Source organism: Perca flavescens, chromosome 20 (genome assembly GCF_004354835.1).
Source record: "Perca flavescens isolate YP-PL-M2 chromosome 20, PFLA_1.0, whole genome shotgun sequence".
Classification (NCBI taxonomy): Eukaryota; Metazoa; Chordata; class Actinopteri; order Perciformes; family Percidae; genus Perca; species Perca flavescens.
In genome coordinates, this window is record NC_041350.1 from 16,312,084 (window position 1) to 16,332,738 (window position 20,655).

At 39.0% G+C, this 20,655-nt stretch overlaps 1 protein-coding gene across 2 annotated transcripts in view; it reads right to left on the reverse strand.

The window, feature by feature from the left end:
- Positions 1-20,270, reverse strand: part of ltk (leukocyte receptor tyrosine kinase) — a 65,370-nt gene extending 45,100 nt beyond the window's left edge. The window contains exons 1-4 of one of the 2 annotated variants that reach the window (XM_028565153.1): positions 20,085-20,270; positions 3,351-3,437; positions 754-903; positions 203-431 (exon numbers count right to left, since the gene is read on the reverse strand). In XM_028565153.1, coding sequence (XP_028420954.1) covers positions 203-431; positions 754-903; positions 3,351-3,437; positions 20,085-20,136 — 518 coding nt within the window. In that variant the 5' untranslated portion in view covers positions 20,137-20,270. Of the gene's footprint in view, positions 1-202; positions 432-753; positions 904-3,350; positions 3,438-19,358; positions 19,438-20,084 lie in introns of those variants that run through there. The other variant, XM_028565154.1, reaches the window with a different exon arrangement.
- Positions 20,271-20,655: the final 385 nt, after the last annotated feature.

A 20,655-nucleotide genomic window follows, 5' to 3' on the forward strand; every position in this document is an offset into this window, starting at 1 on the left:
TTCATTGGAGTGAATCTAAGCTCCCATTTCTTTATTTCATAGGCTGGACCTCAACTTGACAAGCACTTCAATCAGTAAAGATGGATGGTTTTGCTTTGTGACACTAATTAAATGGACATTGTATGCTAAATAATAAATATCTATTCTGCACAAACGGCACTCGCGGAGGCATGGAGAGCCTGTTCCAAGGGTGTATGAGTACCTGCGGTCATCACGTCTCCTGTGGTTGAGAACCTCAGAGTGAACAACTGAACTTGAGTGGACTGGCTTGATCAGGAGCGTGAGGTTCCCCACCGCTGGATCGGACTCAAACAGAGCCACCTGCAAGATGCAGTGCCTCTCATTTCCGGGTAAGACCGGGCTGGTTAAGTGGTACTCGCATCTCCCAGAAGCCTCAGCGGCAGGGAAGAAGCTTAGGAGAAGGAAGTGCCCTAGAGTGATGAAACAGAGTAAAAATTGAAATTCCACCCATGACAGTTTTATAGCAGCCTCATAATACGGTCACTCCTGTAAATCATTTAACAAATGCTTTAACATTAGTACAAATCTCAGACGAGCCATTAGGACATATCAAGTACAAAATCAAAATAAATGTCAGAGAGATGCACTGATTCAAAAGAGCTCAAGTAAGTCTGAAGATCCTTTTTTTTTTTCTTTTTCTAACCTCTGAATATGTTTCATAGAAGAAAAAGACATGAGTAGTATCCTGAAGCACCACTTTAGTTTCTTCCCAGAGAGTCTCTGCACTCTTACCATCAGAGCTTCCCACTGAGTGATCAGCCATGGGCATCATCCCTGCCTGAGCGCTTTCTGGTTGCTGTGGCAACACCACTGACCAGTCCCTTTGGTCGCTGTGATTTGATAAAGTCCAGTGGCACAGTGACTCAAAATCACAGGAGGTAACTGAAAGAAAGAAAGACGGTAGTGTAGCTTGTAACTTTGCGTTTGTTTAGGTAAATATTCAACAATGTGGGGGGCTTACTAAACACTACTGTACAAGAAGTTTTGAAGAAAATCACAGTGGTTAATGGTTAATAAAAGTGGGATTTTGTCTTCTTTTCAAAGTTTTACACACACAACAAATGTTTGAAGAGGAAAGAAAGAATGAAAAGTCTAATCTAAAGCTGCCAAAATGCTTTCTGTATATTCTACTTGTCTATTCCTTTTTTTCATATTTTGACAAATTTGAAATAGTATTTTGACCAAATATACACACAAAAACATGATTATATGACTATTGAATTTTCAAAACCAACTAATCAACAAAACTTTGAAGACAGACTTTAAAGCATATGAAATCTTTAAAAAAGTAAATACACCATTTACCAAGACTACAAAAACCTCTAATTGTCCCATTTGAATAACTAAAAATGTTTACATTTTCTGGACAGAACTGCATCAAAATACACATAGTGATGCCTTTTATTATAGTAGTCACTGTAGTTCATAAAAAAACAGAAAAGTTGTTCAAAAATACCCTATATAAATAAAGCTGCCTATTTGACAATGTTAAATAATGGGGTCGTGGAGTCAGACCAGGATCATAACCACCACGGACTAATCACTTCATTGGCTCATGGCCCAAATTTCTTCTAAATTTAATTGAAATCCCAAATCTGCTTGACAGCCAAACAGATATGCCCTTTGTACATTTTAAGTGATTGTGCGTCTGTCTGTGTTGGGGCGGGGGGCTGGGGTTGATGAACAGGATGAAAAAAAGCTTTGAGACGTCATGTGACGGTTGGAAAGGAAACTGCCACGACAGCTAATATGGCAAACAGCCATAAGAAAAGGAAGGAAATACGAGGCATATTATTAAATCGTTATGCCATTGGAAGCCACTTTCATTTTTTTTCTGTCATAAATCAACTGAAATAAGCTTCCTTTGATCAGAAATGACCTAAAAAAAATTCCTGGTGTCAGCATGCTGCTTGTGTGCTACTTTGTTCTTTTAATTTCACTATCTAACAGAGCATTAGCTTGAGTCACCCGAACTTCATCATGAGTAGTGTTCGGTTTCTCTTCAATTCAATTTGATAAATCTGTACTGACCCCGGAGCAAAACAAAAAAAACATGGGAGAAACGTCCTGTACAACAACAAAAACTCAAAAAATAATGAAAAAACTAACATCAAGATCGCAAAGTGCAAGAGTAAAAACAAAAAAGAAAAAAGAGCAGTCAAATCAAGTCAAATGTACAAGGGCAACAATAAAAGGTGGTATATAGTTCATGGTTAATGACAGCACATGCTTTAGGAATAAAGGAGCCCTGAGCTCTGGAGTAGAGCCCTGCGCAGGACTGTTTTCTTAATCCCGCTCCTGCCTGCTCCTGGTGGATTTCTGACCATTACCACCTGCTCCCGCAGTGTGTGTGTTCTGCTCCTGCCCGTTCCTGCAGCTTGTCTGTTGGGTCCCGCCCGCACGGCATGAGAATGATTGTCAATAGAGTGACCATTGATTTTTTGTCTTCTCCTCTCCCGCAGGAAAACTATCTATAATTAATAATATGCATACCTGTTATAAGTAGCGAAATTACGTTTTAGTGCATAATTACATTCATAGTGTAATAATTAGTTATTCCAGTGCAATAAAGGCATTGTATTAATTTATTTATTTCACTTAGTTTAGAATGTGTAGTTGGCTGTGGTTTGTTTTGCGCACGTTGTTTTATTTTGTTTTGTTTCCCTGTATTTAAAAAGGTGCAGTAAGTGATTCTGCGCAAAGATTGTTGATATTTGAACTCAACTGCCAAACAAATAGCAGCCCCCGTTAAAACTGCCCACTCCAGCGAGATTTGTGTCCCGAGAGATCCCAATCCCAATGCCCTGGAGCTCCTGGGCCTAGGGACCCTATACCTCGGCTCATAGGGCAGAAGTTGGAACTCCTGGTGCAAAGGGTGGGATGGGTTGGCCAAGACGGAGGTGGCCTTTCTGACCAGGTGACTGTTGTACAGAGCACAGAGACCATTAGTGGACACCACTGTAATCTGAAAGCAGGTGTTCACCACTCTCTGTGGCATTGTCTTACTCACCTTAAGATTCTCAAACCAGCAGATCAGGACAAAATTGATTAAATAAAAGATCTATAACACAGAGTCATAACAAAACATAAACATAACCGTTGTGTCCACATTAAAAAGAGTTTAGCTTCCTAACAAGTTTCTTGGGGGGACAATTGCAATAAATTCCTGACCTTTTTAATATTTTAAGTGTTGCGGTGTTCTATGTGCACTGAAAAATAGCGCTTCCTTTCTTAATTTTGCTTTCCAGTCAAGCCAACTCAGATTCATGACTACTTACATTCATGCAGGTAATCATTGCGATTAATGAGGTTTTCTTTTTGTCTCTTACTTTGGCTGTCCAGATCATGAGGAAACAGCTGATCTGAGAGGTTCTCCTCCAGAAATCTGTCCAAAAGAGCATGGCAGGTACTGCTAACTGAGGAGAGACAGACAGACAGACAGACAGACATACAGACAGAGAGTGGTTATGGTACTTGTTTTGCTTATGAGGGCGAGTCATACATGCATACAGTACTCCAAGCTGCTATACAATGCATTTTGAAAACCGTTGCAGAAACAAATAGGCACTTGGGTGGAGCTCCAGAGCAACCCGATTCCAATGTGGATGTATCTGAGGAAGACATGGCTATGTAACCCTGTACTACTGACCAACCTCTCTGCATTAGCTGTTGATGAATTTACCAGTTCTGGGCTCTGGATCATTTGATGCCATTCATCATGAGAGCCTTTATACTTAACCTTACTTACTGTGGCTTATGAAACACAAATGATCTGATCAGATATTCTGCAGGATTTCTGATCATTTAAACTCCCACAGATAAAGATTTGCTTTTGCAGTTTAGAAAAGCCACTTCTCAAGAGCCAATGTGTACAGAGGTTGTTTTCTTGTTATAGATAATGAAGATAATTTCCAGATGAAAGGATAAAAAAATAATTGCAGATTTGGCCAATTTGCTCATGGATGTGGTCCACGGGCAAGAGCTCAATTTCCACTGGGAATCGGGGACAGACATATCTCTCCGTTTCTTTCATGAATACTATTTTTGTACCCCTTTTTTTTGTAACAGTTTTATTTACTCATAGTGTCATACTTCTGTCCAAATGTATGAATCCAGATGAGTTGATAAAAATCCTGATACTTCCTCACCCTGGTATAGGTCAGTTATTGCCATGTGCTCACAGCAATAAGCTTAATGAACAGTACTTTATAGACTTCTTTTACCCCAGGTTTTACCTCTCAGGTTTCCCTTAAGGCATCAGTATGCTCTAACCTAGGTCAGATGGTCCAACAGCATCTAAAAGCTTCTACCGCACACACCTACGTACATATGTCAATTTCTTTAACTTTCCAAACGACGCTTAGTCCGATATTCACGCCCACTTCATGCATCGATTAACCAGATATGTGGAGGTGGGACAGTGACTCCCCCCAAAGGTATCAGACAACACATTATACAATCTAGTTTATTTCAAGGATACCCTTGCCTAACCCTTTAATTGGTCTGGGCAGTATGGAGCCTGAGAAAATGATCTGCAGAAACTGAACCACCTCTGGATATTTGTCAGGGAAAAAACATTTAATCCATATTTTGATTTACAGTTGACAATTAATTATACTGTTCTTCTAAAAAAAGCCACTCAAATTGAACAATAATCAAGATGAGGCAGGAGAGGACAGTTTTCTACCTATCATTAAGTAATAGGTATCTAAGTATGAAAGTAAATGTCATTTAAATTTGGTTTGTTGCATTAATGATTCAGTAATTTACTGTGCATTGCATTTGTAATTCTTTTGTTCGACTACTATTGCTGTGATAAGTACAAGGACCAAATGAATTATAGATAGTGCATTATTTGTGAGATTGGTTAAAATGTCAATGTGACATAAATGTAACGATATGAAGGGAATAGCATTAACATACTAGGCTTATCTATTTATTTAAAACTAAAACCAAACCTACACCCTTGGTTGCCTCAGCCCAGTGCATGCTGGGAATAGCTTTAGTCCACATAACCCTGAACAATACAAGCTAATAATATAGCTGATGGATGTATGGACCAAAGAGTTGATCCAGAAATAGGGCCGCTGCAGACTGACCAAACACTCAAAAACGACCCACAGACATGGTGTTGTTCTGGAGGATGACTGAGAGGGAGGGCACTTTACACATGACATGACGTTTGAACATACTAACTAGCATGAACAGTAGACACTGAGGGAGATGATCATGTCCCAGTGGGTCATCGCAACGTATCCTATTTAATGGCCTCTGAACAGCGACTTTACTGTTCTCTAGGGCCTGTAAGGCAAGGTCACACAGGTCAAGCAGGACAAATTGAGATATTAAGAAGACAGTCTATAAAAAGCAGTTAGTGATGATAATGATAAAGGTTGAGGGGGTCATGTATTTGAAGGCAGACTAGCTATTCATCTGTAATTATGGAAGAAAAGCAGCTATGGATAGATTTCTGAAAACAGAAACCGGAAAATTTTAATAGTCCTTAAAGAGGGGGATTCAGCCAAATAAACATTAACATTCTATTATTAACATAAAATAGCGCACACAAACCCCCCCATTAAAGTTACTTTCATTGCCTCAAACTCATTCCCTCTTTGTCATGTCAAGTTTGGATTCTAATCAAAATCTAATCTAATACATGATGTAATGAAAAAGAAGGAATTAATGGTCTCAATTTTTTTCCTGCTTTGATGAGAATCCAGGACGCTGGCTGCTGTTTGCGGCTTTAAACAGAGTGTGACTTTGAATGCTGTCAGTTCTGTACAGCACAGGCTGTCTTTTTATTTACTTATTTTATTTCACCTTTATTTTGTACAGGCAAGTCAATAAGAACAGGTTCAGATCAGTCTTAGTTTAAGACTAAGTAGTTTATAAAGACAAAGGATGTATTGAGGTCCAAACAGTTTCCTGAGCTGAAAGCTGCTGCTGGTTGTAGTTAATTTCAAGGTTGGAGTTTTGTGGTGGCAATTGCAGACCCGGAAAGGCTCAGGAAAGTCGTGCGTCTGATGTTGTTCTCTGACAGAAAAGGCAGCAAGATAGCTGGGGTCACTTTTACACTGATAGACCTGACCACTCGTAATACGTCTCCTCTCCTCTGTCCATGCTCCCGCTATCTCCCACAGTTTTCCCCTCAGGGTATTTAGTTTAATTTTGCCTACATTACCCACAATGCAACTTGACTGACGAAAGTTTAGTTGAAGATTCAGGTGTGTTATGCTAGTAGCAGCTAATGTAGCCTCGAGCCGCTAGCCTCAAGTAGAGATGGAGAGCAGACTACTTAGGTCTGGTAACCTCACTTTTTTTCCATCTCCACACATAGAAATTTGTTTCATTTTCAAGCTTTTGGTCTTCATCATTTCAGATTATTTATCAGACTTCAAACAGCTCCATCTGGAGCCACAAAAGACTGTGAAAATTTTTCACATATGCAGAAGTACTCCCTAAGACAAAACATTTTTAACAAATGTATAAGTGCAATATTGAAGTCTAAAGGCCAATCCCCACTAGGAGCGTTTTCTGTCCGTCACTCGTGCGTCTCACAGAACAGATACACTTCCAATTTATTAAATGTAATCAATCCACACTGATGACCCCTGTACTTTTTTTACACTTCAAGTCTATTTTTGTCACGTTTAGTGAAGAGGAATCTACTGTCCTTTTTTGTTCGGATCACCAAAACATCTTTTAAAAACAAGTGCAAACCAGGCCTAAAAGGCCAATAATCCATCTCCATGTTGTTATATGTAGGTATGTTGAGTCATCATCTGCTAAGATGTGAACCTTTATCGCTCTACGCCCGCTTAACAAAGTTCTGAGCTCCTCAAATCCCTTATTTCCCACCGGTAAGAGACATGATGGCTCAAGTGACTACAGAGAGAGTCATGATCTAAAATATCCAATAACAACTTTGCTGTGTGAAGTGTGAAGACGGATACAGGCTGAGAAGAGGAGTCATTGACAAAAGGAACAAATACAGACAGCAATGAAGCACACAAGAACACACAACACCCAACGCTGTCACTAAACCAAATCCTAAGCAGAAGTTTGCAAATATTTGTCAGTGAGATGTCTAAAAACTGGCTGGGGAAGCTTCTTAATGAACAACAACTAGTTACAAAGGATGAGGGCAGTGTTTTCTTGGGAGACAGATGGTGCAACAGTGACAGTGAAGTAACGTTAAACTGAGTGTAGAATTACAGCTGGCACTTCCATCCATCGCTGCCATTTACCAGAGCTGATGTCAGAGGAGAGGCAATGAGTGGATGGTGCACCTAAATGCAGTGAATCATTCACAAATTGTTTTCAGGGAAGCTCATTGTATAGAGAGAGAGAGAGAGAGAGAGAGAGAGAGAGAGAGAGAGAGAGAGAGAGAGAGAGAGAGAGAGAGAGAGAGAGAGAGAGAGAGCACTGTGCAACAATAACATTTTTTAATCGTAATTAATCACATGATTTCCCTGATTAATCGCAGTTATACGCAAAATCCAATAATTAATTCAAAATTAGTGTATAGCGCAATTTTATTTTAAATGTTCTGCCATATGAATGAAAGTACCATAACGTTTGTTCTGCAAACACTTAACATCAGCATTTTGTTTATACAGTAGCAGTTAAATAAAATATTTAGTGTAAATCTTAACTTAAACAATGTAATCAAAGCAAATACAAAATTAAAGCTTAGTGCCACTGCCAGGGCATTAATGTTATCAGGAAGTAGCATAACCAGTACTTCTACAAGTACCAAATGTCCCTGTTAGAGCGAGGTGAAGCACAAACGTTTTAGCATAATGTCTCTCCTCTGTTTTCATTACAGTCAGAGCATGTGAATGCAGCGCCCACTGTTCATCAATATAATGCAGTGTAACTCCGATGTAATTATGGTTATCCAGCGATCTCCAGTAGTCCCCAGTGAGAGAAACACGTTGTAAAGGTGTCGCTTTTGCAGTCCTCTCCCTTTCATAACAACTTGTGTATTCTTCTTGTGATGGTGCGTCTTGAGGGAATCTCATACCTGCCGTCAGTTGTTGCAATTCTCAGAATGTTTCTCAGACCGACGTCCTCCACAACACTAATCAGCCTGCAGTCTGTAGCTATCCACTTCGCTATGGTATTTGTTAGCTTCTCTTGCCTTGTTTATCTATACTTCTCCCACATGCTGCATCTAACGTAGTCTGCCAAAGCCTTGCGCCACTGTTTGTTTCGTTGAATGATTTGCTGGTATCAACGGTGTGTATTGCACGTAGGTGATATTTCAGACTGGAAGTACTCCGGAGATAAGAAAATTCAACTTTGCAGTGGTTCCAAATATCTTTGGTTCTGTCGACTGCACCGTCTGGAAGAACTTTAAAATGAAAATGGCCATGTAAAAGTTCTGTACCCTTCTCCATGTTTGTTGGTTTGTTTATCCGCTTTTCCCATTTCCTGTAAGCGCGGCAGCAGTCAGCACAAACTTTTACAAAATAAAAGCCTGTGAGCAACAGACTTTTACAATAATAAAAGAAATAATAAAAACAGTGTTAATGCAGGATAAAATAATTGTTGGCGTTAATTAATTAATGAGATAACGCGTTAACTTGCTCAGCCCTAATTTTTTTATATATATATATATATATATATATATATATATATATATATATATATATATATATATATATATAGATATATAGAATTTGAACAGCAGAAGCAGCTACTGCAGCGTGAGGCGATAGGACAAGATGCCACACAGTTGTATATATCCCGGCTGTGGTTTAAAAGCAATAGACGGTGTGCTCTGTGCAGGATCTTGCACAATAGCAGCCAAGAGGAGTATCCATCAGGCAAGTGTTATTTAAATATACTTCTGGTGTAGTTACAAACTTTCTAATGCCTTGTTTTATAAGTACAGAAACTATTTGTACTACTGTAGACGTTTGGTATCCGGGCATTATTAGTGGGGTACTTTACGAGATACAAATGTGGATCCATTAGCGCCTGCACTAAGCTAACCAGCTGATAATGCTAACTCGACCAACGTTCTAACAAGGGGAAAAAAGCTTATAGGGGGTTGTTTGGCTCGAGGTCAAGGTGCAAAACAGCCTAGGGTGAAATTACTCTGAACCATCACTTTAAAGGATTTATTAATGAAAAATCTCTGATTGGGGTGTGAGGTTTGAACTTGCTTGTAGTTCTTCCACTTGCGGTCTGCGGCGCGGTTGAGGTGTGGTCCTGCTCCTGAAACTCGCTAGGTAGCTTCAATTAGATTATACTAATTTTACCAAGTACCCTGTGGTGACAAACATAATCGCTGCCTGGATTATGTTCATAGGAAACGTTTTTTTAGTATTAATAAAGCGCTACATTTATCCATGGAGGTTGTTGGGGTGGATGATGGGCATACAAAGCGCAGGACAGCAGTGATTGTGCACCCTTGAGTTTCTCAATCTTGGGGTGGGGATCTCATGTGGGGTCACTCAAGGTCACATAAGCAGAGAGGGTCCTGGAAGATTTGTAATATACGGATGTTTGAGAAAAATAAAAAAAGAGGGAAATTTATTTATTGCCATTTCATGTATAACATGTGTAGCACAGATCTCCCTTTATGTCTTAAACATAAAATAGTAATGTCAACGATAGTCATGATGCTTTGAGGATCGAATAGGGCCACAGTTGAGAAACTGTGCCTTAGACAATCAATTCAGATTTTTTTTTGGTAAGGTCAGACATAAAATAATCATTCTTCCAGAGGCGAACAGCTTGTTTTACTGGTGTTTGATACATTATCAGTCAGAAACAACATATGAGGGAGCTTTAACTGTAAAAACATTAGAGTCATCATTTCAGTTCAGGGTTTATTTTTTCAAATGCAATGTGTAGCCATTTAAAGCTTAACTTAACCTTAAACCTTAGCTTTAAACACATTCTTGTTGCATTTTATATTCCATCCCTCAACTGCCCGTCACAAACTGCAAAAGACATTTATGCTCGTCTGCGCTCAGAGGCCCGTCCAAAAGAAGCAAACACTGCTATAACCTCCCAAATCCTCATCTTTTAAGCTCCAGACTCAAACACAAATATTTGGAAACCATTTATACCAGTATGACTATGAACTTTCTACATTTAGGCAACTTGAAAACAATTACTGTAAGCTTTCATTAGCACTGGAAATTGAAGCAAATAATTGGCCTTTGCTCAGGGTTATGACTTATGTTCACAGTCATGACTGTAGTCAAGTCCACCTTTGTCGAGTCTAAGACAAGTCCAAGACTAGGACTAGTCGAGACTGAGTCAAGACTGAGTCCAAAGAGGTTGAAGTCCAAGTGAAGACCGACACTGACATTGTGTCTGCGACCAAAATGAAAATAATGGATGCCTGATGATTGAGGTATATGATGCTGCCAGGTGACTAATCTCGATGCCTGTTTAGATAGATTTTGAATTAAACTAATATCTGTTTTCTGAACGAGCGCGCTTCATCAATGGTTTTGTTTTGAAGGAGGAAGTTACTTTAGAACCAAAGCATATAGTGCTGGACTTGGTCGAGACCAACTATAATATTTGGCGAGTCCAATGGCCTAGTCCGAGACAAGTCTGTCCAAATACCAAACGAGTCCAAGACGATTCCGGGACAACAGAAAAACGTCTTGAGACCAGACTTACTACAGCCCTGTTCAGTTATTAAATCACTTGGCTTTTATTGAACCTTTAGACAACCTGTGTGTTTCTACTAAAACTTTACTGTAGCACGTTGCTATTTCGTCCGGTAGATACCGGGCACCACATGCGCCGTTAACGTGAACAGAAAATTGCATTGCCTGTATCTTTAACGGCAAACGTGCACGTGTGTAAAGCGGTCGCACAACAGCTGAAATGGCATACTCCTTCACAGTATCCTTCAATAAAGGAAGAGGAATGTAGCACAATATGGATGTATTAGCAGGAATGTATTAGCAGGAATGTAGCACAATATGGATGTAAAAGCAGTTATAATTAGCCTATGTGTCAAAATTAGTTTTGGTTCAAATCAACAAATAATCGTGATACTTAATCGTGATCTCAATATTGATCAAAATAATCGTGATTATCATTTTGGCCATAATCGTGCAGCCCTACTACGACCTGCGAGGTAAGCCCATACTACAACTATCCTTAATGAATGAGTGAAAAAACTGATTATTATAGAAACAGACTTAGCAAGCCAAACTCCTATGTATATCATACCCTTCATTACACTCATCAGATAATACCAAAGAGCAGCTCACACACTCTAGTTAAAGACAACAAAATGTTTCAATTCCTACTGAAAAAATGTCCATTGTGACTTTTTTTTTTTTTTTTTAACTCACAAAACAACATTGCCAACCCCACGGCTAGCATGGTGTAATGAACAACTCACACAGCCGTAAACATTCAAACAGAATAGCTCTCTAGTTTGACACTAGCAGCAAAACATGTCATCATGGGTCATTGCTTTTCAAAACACATTACCATTTTCTGATGGGATGCCACTATCCTCTTTTTATCAGTGCCTTCCAATCTGTTATATATTACCATTACAAAAAATAGACCGTACAGAGTAAAAACTGGAAACAAACTGTGTGTCTTCTTTGGCCGAGTCACATGCTTTGTGTCCCATCCATCCAAAACACACAAAGTTTCACAGCCGCTAGGTAGAGGAAGTATTAAGATCTTCTGCTCACGTAAAAGTAGTAATACCACAGTATAAAATTACTCAACTACAAGGTAAAGTCCTGCATTCAAAATCTTACTCAAAGTATCTTAAAGTAAAGTAAGTAGGCAAAATGACCCCACTCATAGTGATATACTGTTATGTAGTTTAATTAATAATGAATCATATTTTGAAGCTGAAATCTGAACATGGAAAGTAAGTAACTACAGCTTTTAGATAAATGTAGTAGGATAAATCCTTTACCTCTGAAAAGTAACAGAATGTACTCAAGTAAAGAACAAGTACCTCAAAATTGGATTTTAGTAGAGTAGGCTACTTGAGTAAATGTACTTAAGTTACATTCCACCACTGGGTCCCTGTCAGGTAAACATAACCATACTGAGACCAAATCACCAATGCAAGTTAGTCTGGAACCTACAAGTTCATTTTCAATTTTCAAAGGGGCGTTATCAATATACGTATACAAAAAGGCCTTTAGATGCGATTGGATAGATATCAACCAATCAGAGCAATGAAACGTGCATAGCGCTGAGCGACGGACAAATGTAAACAGACAGCAGCGTGCAGAGATGAGCTGTGAAGGTGTAGCATCAATACGTCTGTAGCCACTGTAGGCCAGAGCAAATACAATCACAGATTTGTCTGGTTCCCAGGCTAGGTCATTTTAGGCCTTGAACAAAAGAACAAATGCTGTTTTTGAACTCCTACATTTACAACCCACACAAAGACAGGCTGGTTAAGAAAAGTGCAGAACTTTATATAAAAGTATGTAATAATTCTTCAAGTGAAGAAATGCAACAACTTTAAAACTTAAAGCACTTCAGAGCCCCAGCTTTGAACTAACAAAACATGAATCAGTTCACTGGATCTAACTCAACTACAAAATACAGAAAAACAATATAAAGTAAATTGGTGATAAATGGAGTAGCCCAAGAAACGCAGTAGAAAAGCAAGTTACTATATAGGGATAATAAATATACGTCAAACATTTCAAAACATGGTTTGTTCGCAAAACACTCCCTTGTTCTTAGAAATAGACTTTCAGATGGGAGTAATTTTGCACTTTTATTGGTAAGGGGCTTTCCTAATGTGACATCCAAAAATAAAAAACAGCCAGTAAAATTTCACATTTATGTAATCAAACATCGTGTGTTGTAACTAGACGACGACTGTGCACGTCCATGTCAAAATGTGCATATCTTCGCTGAGACCCTTGAATGTCGGTCTGCATCTAGACACACTTCTGAAGACCCATTCATGAGCAGTGAATCAGGCTTTCGGTATTTCCAAAAGAATTAAGTCTGATAACTCAATTTATGATTTAATTGGTTGCAGCATGGCTTCAGTTAGCTGGTATATCGTACCGGTATGCAGTTTGTTCTCAGATGAACGATACCCAGACTTTCAGACACACCATGTCTGTTTTCTGTGACAGCCATTTAAGGATATGAAGATAAAATGCATCATACACATAAGCCAATAAGCATTTTAATTCAAGGTGACCTGGAACAAGGTAGAAACAGAACATGCGATTTTGAGGAGACTAAAAGCTTGATGGTGAAAAGCTTTCATTACATTAATGTGATGTGTTTATGCACTGAATTTTTCACGTGTAGTATACATTCTTGTATGAAGTCATGAAAGAGTGTGTTTGTAAATGTCAAGCTCTGGAGGGTCAAACCTTTACTGCTACAACTAGAGTCTAAATAAACTGCCGCTGTTCATACCTGTAGCAATTTGCATTTTGCTCAAGCTAATAGTAAAATCCACAATCCACATAAAAATGAACAAATTCAAGACTAGTATCACTTTCATATTGATTGACAGGTTACATAATAATACTGTACGTTCTGATGCTATGTAATGCTTTTTACATTAGCAACGATACAATTTAATGCTTATATTGGAGTAAATCAGTGGTCTGTTGCAAGATGTGGGTTTACCGAGTTATCTGGAGTAACCTGAAACTACAACAACAAAGACCCGTTCTAAGTTTGACACAGTAAATCTGTCCAGATAACTCAGTAAATCACGTTTTTAGAACAGCCACAGGGTGGTTTGTTGAACCGCTTAAAAATGTTTTCCTGACATGGATCCTCTTGTACAAATAATGACATTGAATGCTGTCTGGCTGGAGAAGTAGCATTACCTTATGATAGTTCCAAGAAGCAGAAGAGAAACAAAACCAAGCCTTAAAAAAAAGGTTGACATTTTGGGAAATATGCTTATTCACTTTCTTGCCATGAATTACATGAGAAAATGAATAGCCCTCTCATGTCTCTATGCTAAATATGTAGCTACAGCCAGCAGCCAGCTAACTTAGCTTAGCACAAAGACTGGAAACTGAGGGAAACAGCTAGCCTGGCTCTGTTATCAGTCCTCACTTTTTGTTTTGGTTCACTCTTACTGCTCTCATAAGCGCAGCAGACAGCTGTTTTCAGCGAAAGAGCTCTTAAATCACACTGTACACTACCTGACTAGCACCCACGAAAGTCAGATAAAGCCAAGCCTCTACTCACAACACGTAGCTCCTATGGCGCCATTTTGATGCTAACAAGCCATCACCCCCCGTTAGCATTCCATTGACTGCCATTCATTTTGACGTCACTTTGACAGCAAATAACTTCACATCTGAAGCGTTTAAAGACTTTATTAGTCCATTGTTTATTTCTAAAGAAACACGACAATGTATAAAAGGCTCCATTACCTTCTATCTAACGTTATGACGTTTTTGCAAAAAATAGACTAACATTGTGTCATAACCACGCGACTTACTGTTGCATAGTAGAAGAATTACCGTACGGTACAGGAGAAGCTCGCAGGCAGTTTTGACTTACATTAGTAGGGGCCTATTTTTTTTCAAATTCCGTGTTATTTTATTTTTAGCCATTTTGGGGTTTTCGGATTTGCTTGTTTTCTTTTCACTTCTAAGCAGTATTGACCTTTAAAAACTCAGTGACACAAACTCACAATTCAGCTTTTTTATTTAAACTGTTAATATATTCAGCAAAGCAAAATATAAAAGCTAACCTAAATAACCTAAATAAAAGCTAATTGGATGCTTACCTATAACAATGTTGAGGACACTGCGATCTTGGTTGTCAGAGGTTTCGTCGACAACGAAGATTTTCTCTCCACGGATCTCTTGCAGCACTTTTTGCATGTGCTGGTCAAAGACCCGCGGCAGGTGGGTCTGCCTGCTGGCGTTTTCTGGAAGCGCGCCTCCCTGCTTGCAACGTTTAACAAGAAACGGATGTATCCTCTTCATTTTCTCTAGCGGTATGTCAGCTTCAGCACACATTGCAACAAAATCTTCCACAAACTCCCTCCTTGCATCTATTGATTTTGTTGTTGCCTCAGTGGTAAACTGAAGGGATTTTCCCTCCCTGTAGATTTAGCTTTGTTCTTGAGATGAGCTTTTAAAATAATTAATAAATAAAAATTTTAAATAATCGTTTAATAAGTCAACAAAATATATGCAAATTCTGTGCAATTCCGCGTTTATAACAGAATTCCATTTTCATGTGTAGATTCCGCGATTTCCCTCAGGAGTTAACAGACACCCAAATAGAGCTCACTGTTGGCTAACTCAATCACAGTATCAACTTAAAAGCTGCTAATAAGCCAGTATGTTTACAGCTTGTTGTGCTGCCCCTTAGGGATTAAAAATCTATTAACTATGGTGATGGAAGATCAGAAAAAGGTCATATGCACGATCTTTGTAACATTAAAGGTTTTCCAAGGCCTCAAATTCTCCAGACACTGTAAATGTAGCTCAACGTTTACAGGATATGGTTAAAATCAGCCTTCTACAGTACCAACTAGCAGTGTCTGTACTGACACGTGTCTGATTAACATTCTGAGGACGAGGGGAACTGAAGGGACTGAAGCCGTCCTTCTCATCTCTAACCACAAAGTCCAATTCCCACTCAGTCTGAATGCGCTGGTGTGACACTGTGCGGACCTTCCTTCACACAGATCAAACAGCAGTGTCTATGAAATATGTGCAGACATACTTCACTCATAAGCTATGTCTGTGGCCAACCAAAGCCACCGAAATCTCCTGTATGACTCACTCGCTGTGCTCTGGTGGACCAAAACGAATATTTGCTGCCCAGCGATTTAAGACCAATTCTCTTTTGATAGTGTGCTAAAGCAATGTTTCCAGCAAAATGGAGAAAATTTAAAGCACAAGGTCAAATATATCAAAATACTTCCTGGTAACAAAATGTTGTTTGTCTGTTTGTGCGAAGATTTGCTATAAGAGCACCAGAAGACTCCCTCTGTTTCTTATTTCCCTGATAGACAGACGCAGATTATTATAGGAGTCGGTTAGTCGCTGTCTCGGCTGTTGATTATCTAAACTGCAGCTTCAACGTTTCATGCTAAGTCTAACATTTCACTCTTGCCAACAATCAGCTTGATGTCATGTTTTATCTCTAAATGTTGCTCCCTGACTGTGTCTCCCTTGTCTATTTATATCCATCTATCGCTTTCTTTCGCTACTGTTTTTGATGAGGAAAAAAAAAAAAAAAAACTTTAAACAACATCTGACTGGCCTTTCCTCGACCCATGGGGTCGCATGGTTGCCCTTGAACGTGAGAGACGCAGAGCTGGCTGCTCACTTGTCTGTTATCCAGGCAGCAGAGTGACACCCTTGAGGCACAGCTTTGATCTGCTATCTCTCTCTTTTTGCAGACTGTTGATAAACAATTATACTCCAACTACACCTGAGCAACAGATATGAGACTCTAATCCAACAACATTATTACAAGGATGGAGGAAACACTCTTTGTGTAACCGACTGTTGCTGGTTCAGAAGGTGGGAAACAATCAACACAAAGAGCTCAAGCAAAAATAAAGAGTATCACAAGATGAAGTCTGTCCCCAAAGCCTGCCAGAGAAATTCTGAGAGGAGGTACACCACGAATATGACACGTTTGCAGGGAAAAGAAAAATTCATGGATGCAAAAGGGATAAAGTTTGCACCGCTGAGGAAAGGCTGAACTGAGGGATCCAGCCAGACATCTGACATCATCATTTCTTTTAATCTAAAATTTTTTTTTTAAAAAAACAAGAAGAAGTTGTGCACTTTACCGTTTATGCCTCTTAATACGTAAAATGTCATAACTAAATTCTACCAACAGGATTAAATCAGACTTAAATGGAATTAAGCAGAACGTAAATCTAAGAGGTGAGTTTGTCTAGAAATATATCAAAGCATGAACTCTGAAGGTCTACACTGGTTTAAATAGAATCACCCAAGGGATGGGCTGAGCGACTGCCTGCACTGAGATTCAAACTCTGCTAATTAAGTGCTGATCAGACTCGTCTTTTTTTTTAACATTCATAGACACATGGTGACGGAGAGGTGCAAAATAAACACAAATGATTAGTTTTTTTTAACACAACACATGCAAAGTTTGAGCATCACTGCTCTTAAATTACCAATCAAAACAACATCATTTACAGTTATGACCTGAGCCAGTGTGACTTCTTAAGCGCACATTTTCATTGCAGTCAAACGTCCACAGTAATTAACTAAGAGCCTGCTGGTTTCAGTATGAATTAGTAATGAAGTACTGTCTGACGTACCCCTAAATCCATCTCTGTTGCAGTCAGCCAATATCTTCCATAAGACTAAAAGCTAAAGTCAAATCAAAACTGGGGCCTCTACTGAAATATAAGGATGTATTTCGTCTGACTTGAAACTGGGTAGCAAACTGAAAAGGTACATAGACAGAATTACAGGCTGGGATGTGACTTTTTGTACCCCATCTTTTTGCATATTTCAAATGTTATCAAGATAACAAAAGCATAATTTACAATCCTTGTTTTTGGGGAAAATCAGCATTGGCTTCTCTTTCTCTCTTAATTACTAATGGCATAGCTGCATTTTGGCTGTGCTCCCCTTTGTGCCATTTTGAAAGATGTTACTTGGCATTTGCAAAAGCTGTTAGAGGAGGGGCGAAGGGAACAGTTAACAGTCTGAACCAGTGATGAATACCTCCAGTGTTTCTGCAGTACAACATCAGGCTGCATAATGTATACAATAGGCCAAAGTGATTGCATTGCCTTTATGTAATTTTTTTACTGTAGTACCAACAGCAAGCAAGCACTGACTGCATGGAAAAGTGATAGAATTCTGCCACTTTTGTTTTTATCGTATTTCCAAGAGGCTGAAATTAACTACAAAGGAGCCACATTCTATTCACTCTAGCCACATTTGTTCTATATTTCAGAAAAGTAATTCTTGTGCATCAAATCAGTCAACTTTTTCAATATTTAGCCTAGACCACACTCTTTGCCCAAACTTAACCAAGCCTAAACCTAACTATAGAATCACTTAATCATGCTTTAGTTGCTACCAGCAGATAGGTATGGCTACAGTGGATATATCATAATTTTGCTGATAGAATCAGTGTGAACATTTTGCACCTTTTAAAGAAATTCATTAAAAGCACTGCCTCATTCAGCTAATAAGAAAAACTTTTCACTTACTGTAAAGCAAATTAATAGTAGCCTATAAACATAATTTCAAGGAGATGTATGAGAAAATCGTACCTCACTTGCTGCTAAACTAGGCTGTATGCTGGAACAGAGGGGGGGGGGGGGTGGGGGAGTGGGGGGGGGGTCTGACATAAGACTGTGAGTTTTGGCAAAGCTTGCCCTGGGTGTTCTCCTTTCACTGGCATTGACTGCAGTGAGAGCCACTTACACTGGTGCAGCATCTGTGGCTGTTGAAGCCAAAGAGGGCACAAGCCAAGAGAGACACACTTATCCTGTCTTTAGTTTAAGAAAAGGTGGTGTTGTTTGAAGATATGTGAAATAATGAATTCACTGCCATCTTAATAGGAAAGCCTCTGGCATGAAGTACAAATTCAGCAGATACAAGACCGTGGGTGCAAAGCATTTGGGGCCAAATTAGAGGAAAGAACCCTGTGTGAAACAGCACAAACTACATGTGCATTTACCAGTATCCTGAAAAACAAGCCCTGGCATGAGGCATGATCCACATCAGGCCCTAATATGTAAAAGGTGAACAAATGTTCTTCATTTAAAGCCAGCTGAAGTCACAGTGATGCCAATAAGTCAGTTCTGGTGAATCCAAGTGAGCTCATCATAATTTCTATGCCCACATGACAAGCCTCTGCAGGTCGTAAACACTCACTCCAGTCATATGGTGTTAAGCCTGTAATTTGGATTCTATACCAAAAAAAGAAAGACTGATGGGGGATTTCAAATTGAAAAGAAATTGTTTATAATTATATCTTTTTCAACAGTTTGTAAGTTTTTTTTCAGTTAGTCTAGCCTACAAGCTTAAACATAATTACAAAATTACATCTGACCATTTAGCTGCTTCACTGCTACATTAACTTGTGAAGAGAAATGTTATAGTTTTCTCTATTATTTTTGCTTCTATAAACATTAAAACTAACACTACAATATCGTGTTCCTGCAAACCGTCTTGTAGTCGCGCAGTGCTGCAGTGTAAATGAATGTAAATCACATTCACTAAAGTGTGCCACAAGAGAATATGACACCTGGACTGATGCCGTTTTTCAAAGTGGATGTGAAAACACCTCTGGATGTGTGCGTGGAAATGAGAAAGAGAGAGAGGGAGTTGCTGTAACGTTATACTGGTTATACTCACAGGCACTCCGAGAGATGAAATCAAACTGCAACAGACTCTGGCTAATTACTGGAATGCTCAACTGGTGATCCCTTTTCCACACGAGCAGCTAATTGATTTGACACATGCTAGGTGGGTTTGCATCAACCAAACAATGTTTTTAATGCTCATTTTCAAATTTGCTCATAAAGAAAATGCCGAAAATTCTGGAAAAAGTTAATGGATCGATAAAGCCAAATGCGAAAAAGTTAGCCAATTAATCATGATCTAGCCTAGGCTACTTCCGATTAATTGAAGATATGAAAAATGGCGGCAGACATCAGATAAGTGGAGACTGTAAACTTCAAATTAATACACGAAATAAATGCCAATATTCTATTTTTCCTAGGTTTGTTTGACTGGCGCTGTGTTTTCATCGCGTTGCGTCTTCTTCTGCAACTATTTAATGGCCCCTGTCAGGAGAATTAGCGCCGTCTAGTGCTTGTCTCGATGAACCAACTCCTAATGTTAGTGGATGGAAATGCACATAGACTACATTTCTGAAAATTTGGTTAAAAATATGCGCTACGTTTGAATATAGCCTAGACCTGTCTATTGTTTTAATTTTTAATTTAATCATTTAAAGAAAACATTTAAAGTAGCCTAATAAAGGAATGAAGAGGGAGAGGTTGTTGTTTGGTTAAACATTTGGTTTTGCTTCATAAAAACACTAATTGAGGTAGGCTAAAAGTTAATTACGGTACTTACTTATCAAAATGACGATGGAGAGATAAGTATTGTAGTTTTTTATATAATCCATGGCTCCCGTTTTCCGGCAGGTCCACAGAGAGTCCGTGTAGTTTTTGGCACCTTTATGTCCTCATGAATACATTAACCAAGAGGCTCGTGAAGCACAAAAACGGAGACACACACGCGCTCGCTCTTCGCACAGTGTATTGTAGTTGTTTCTCCAAGTTGCGCAGTTACTCATTCCAGTGATGCTGATGCTGCTGCAGCTCCTAGTGACGACACCCCCTCTCTCTCTCTCTCTCTCTCTCTCTCTCTCTCTCTCTCTCTCTCTCTCTCTCTCTCTATCTCTGTGTTAGTCATAAAGGCTCTTGGTCCTAAAGACATTCATTTTCTCAGGCTTCACTCTTCACTTTTATCTTCAGTTTCTGAGTTTTATCTGTGTGCTCCAGCTGCAGGTGGCAGCTTGTCCATAAAGAATAAAGTTAAAACATTTAAATCCTTACTAGAAACAGCAGATACCATAGATAGTTATTATACTTTGGTGGAAGAACCTATTCAGATTCTTTATTCAGGTAAAAATAACAGAGGC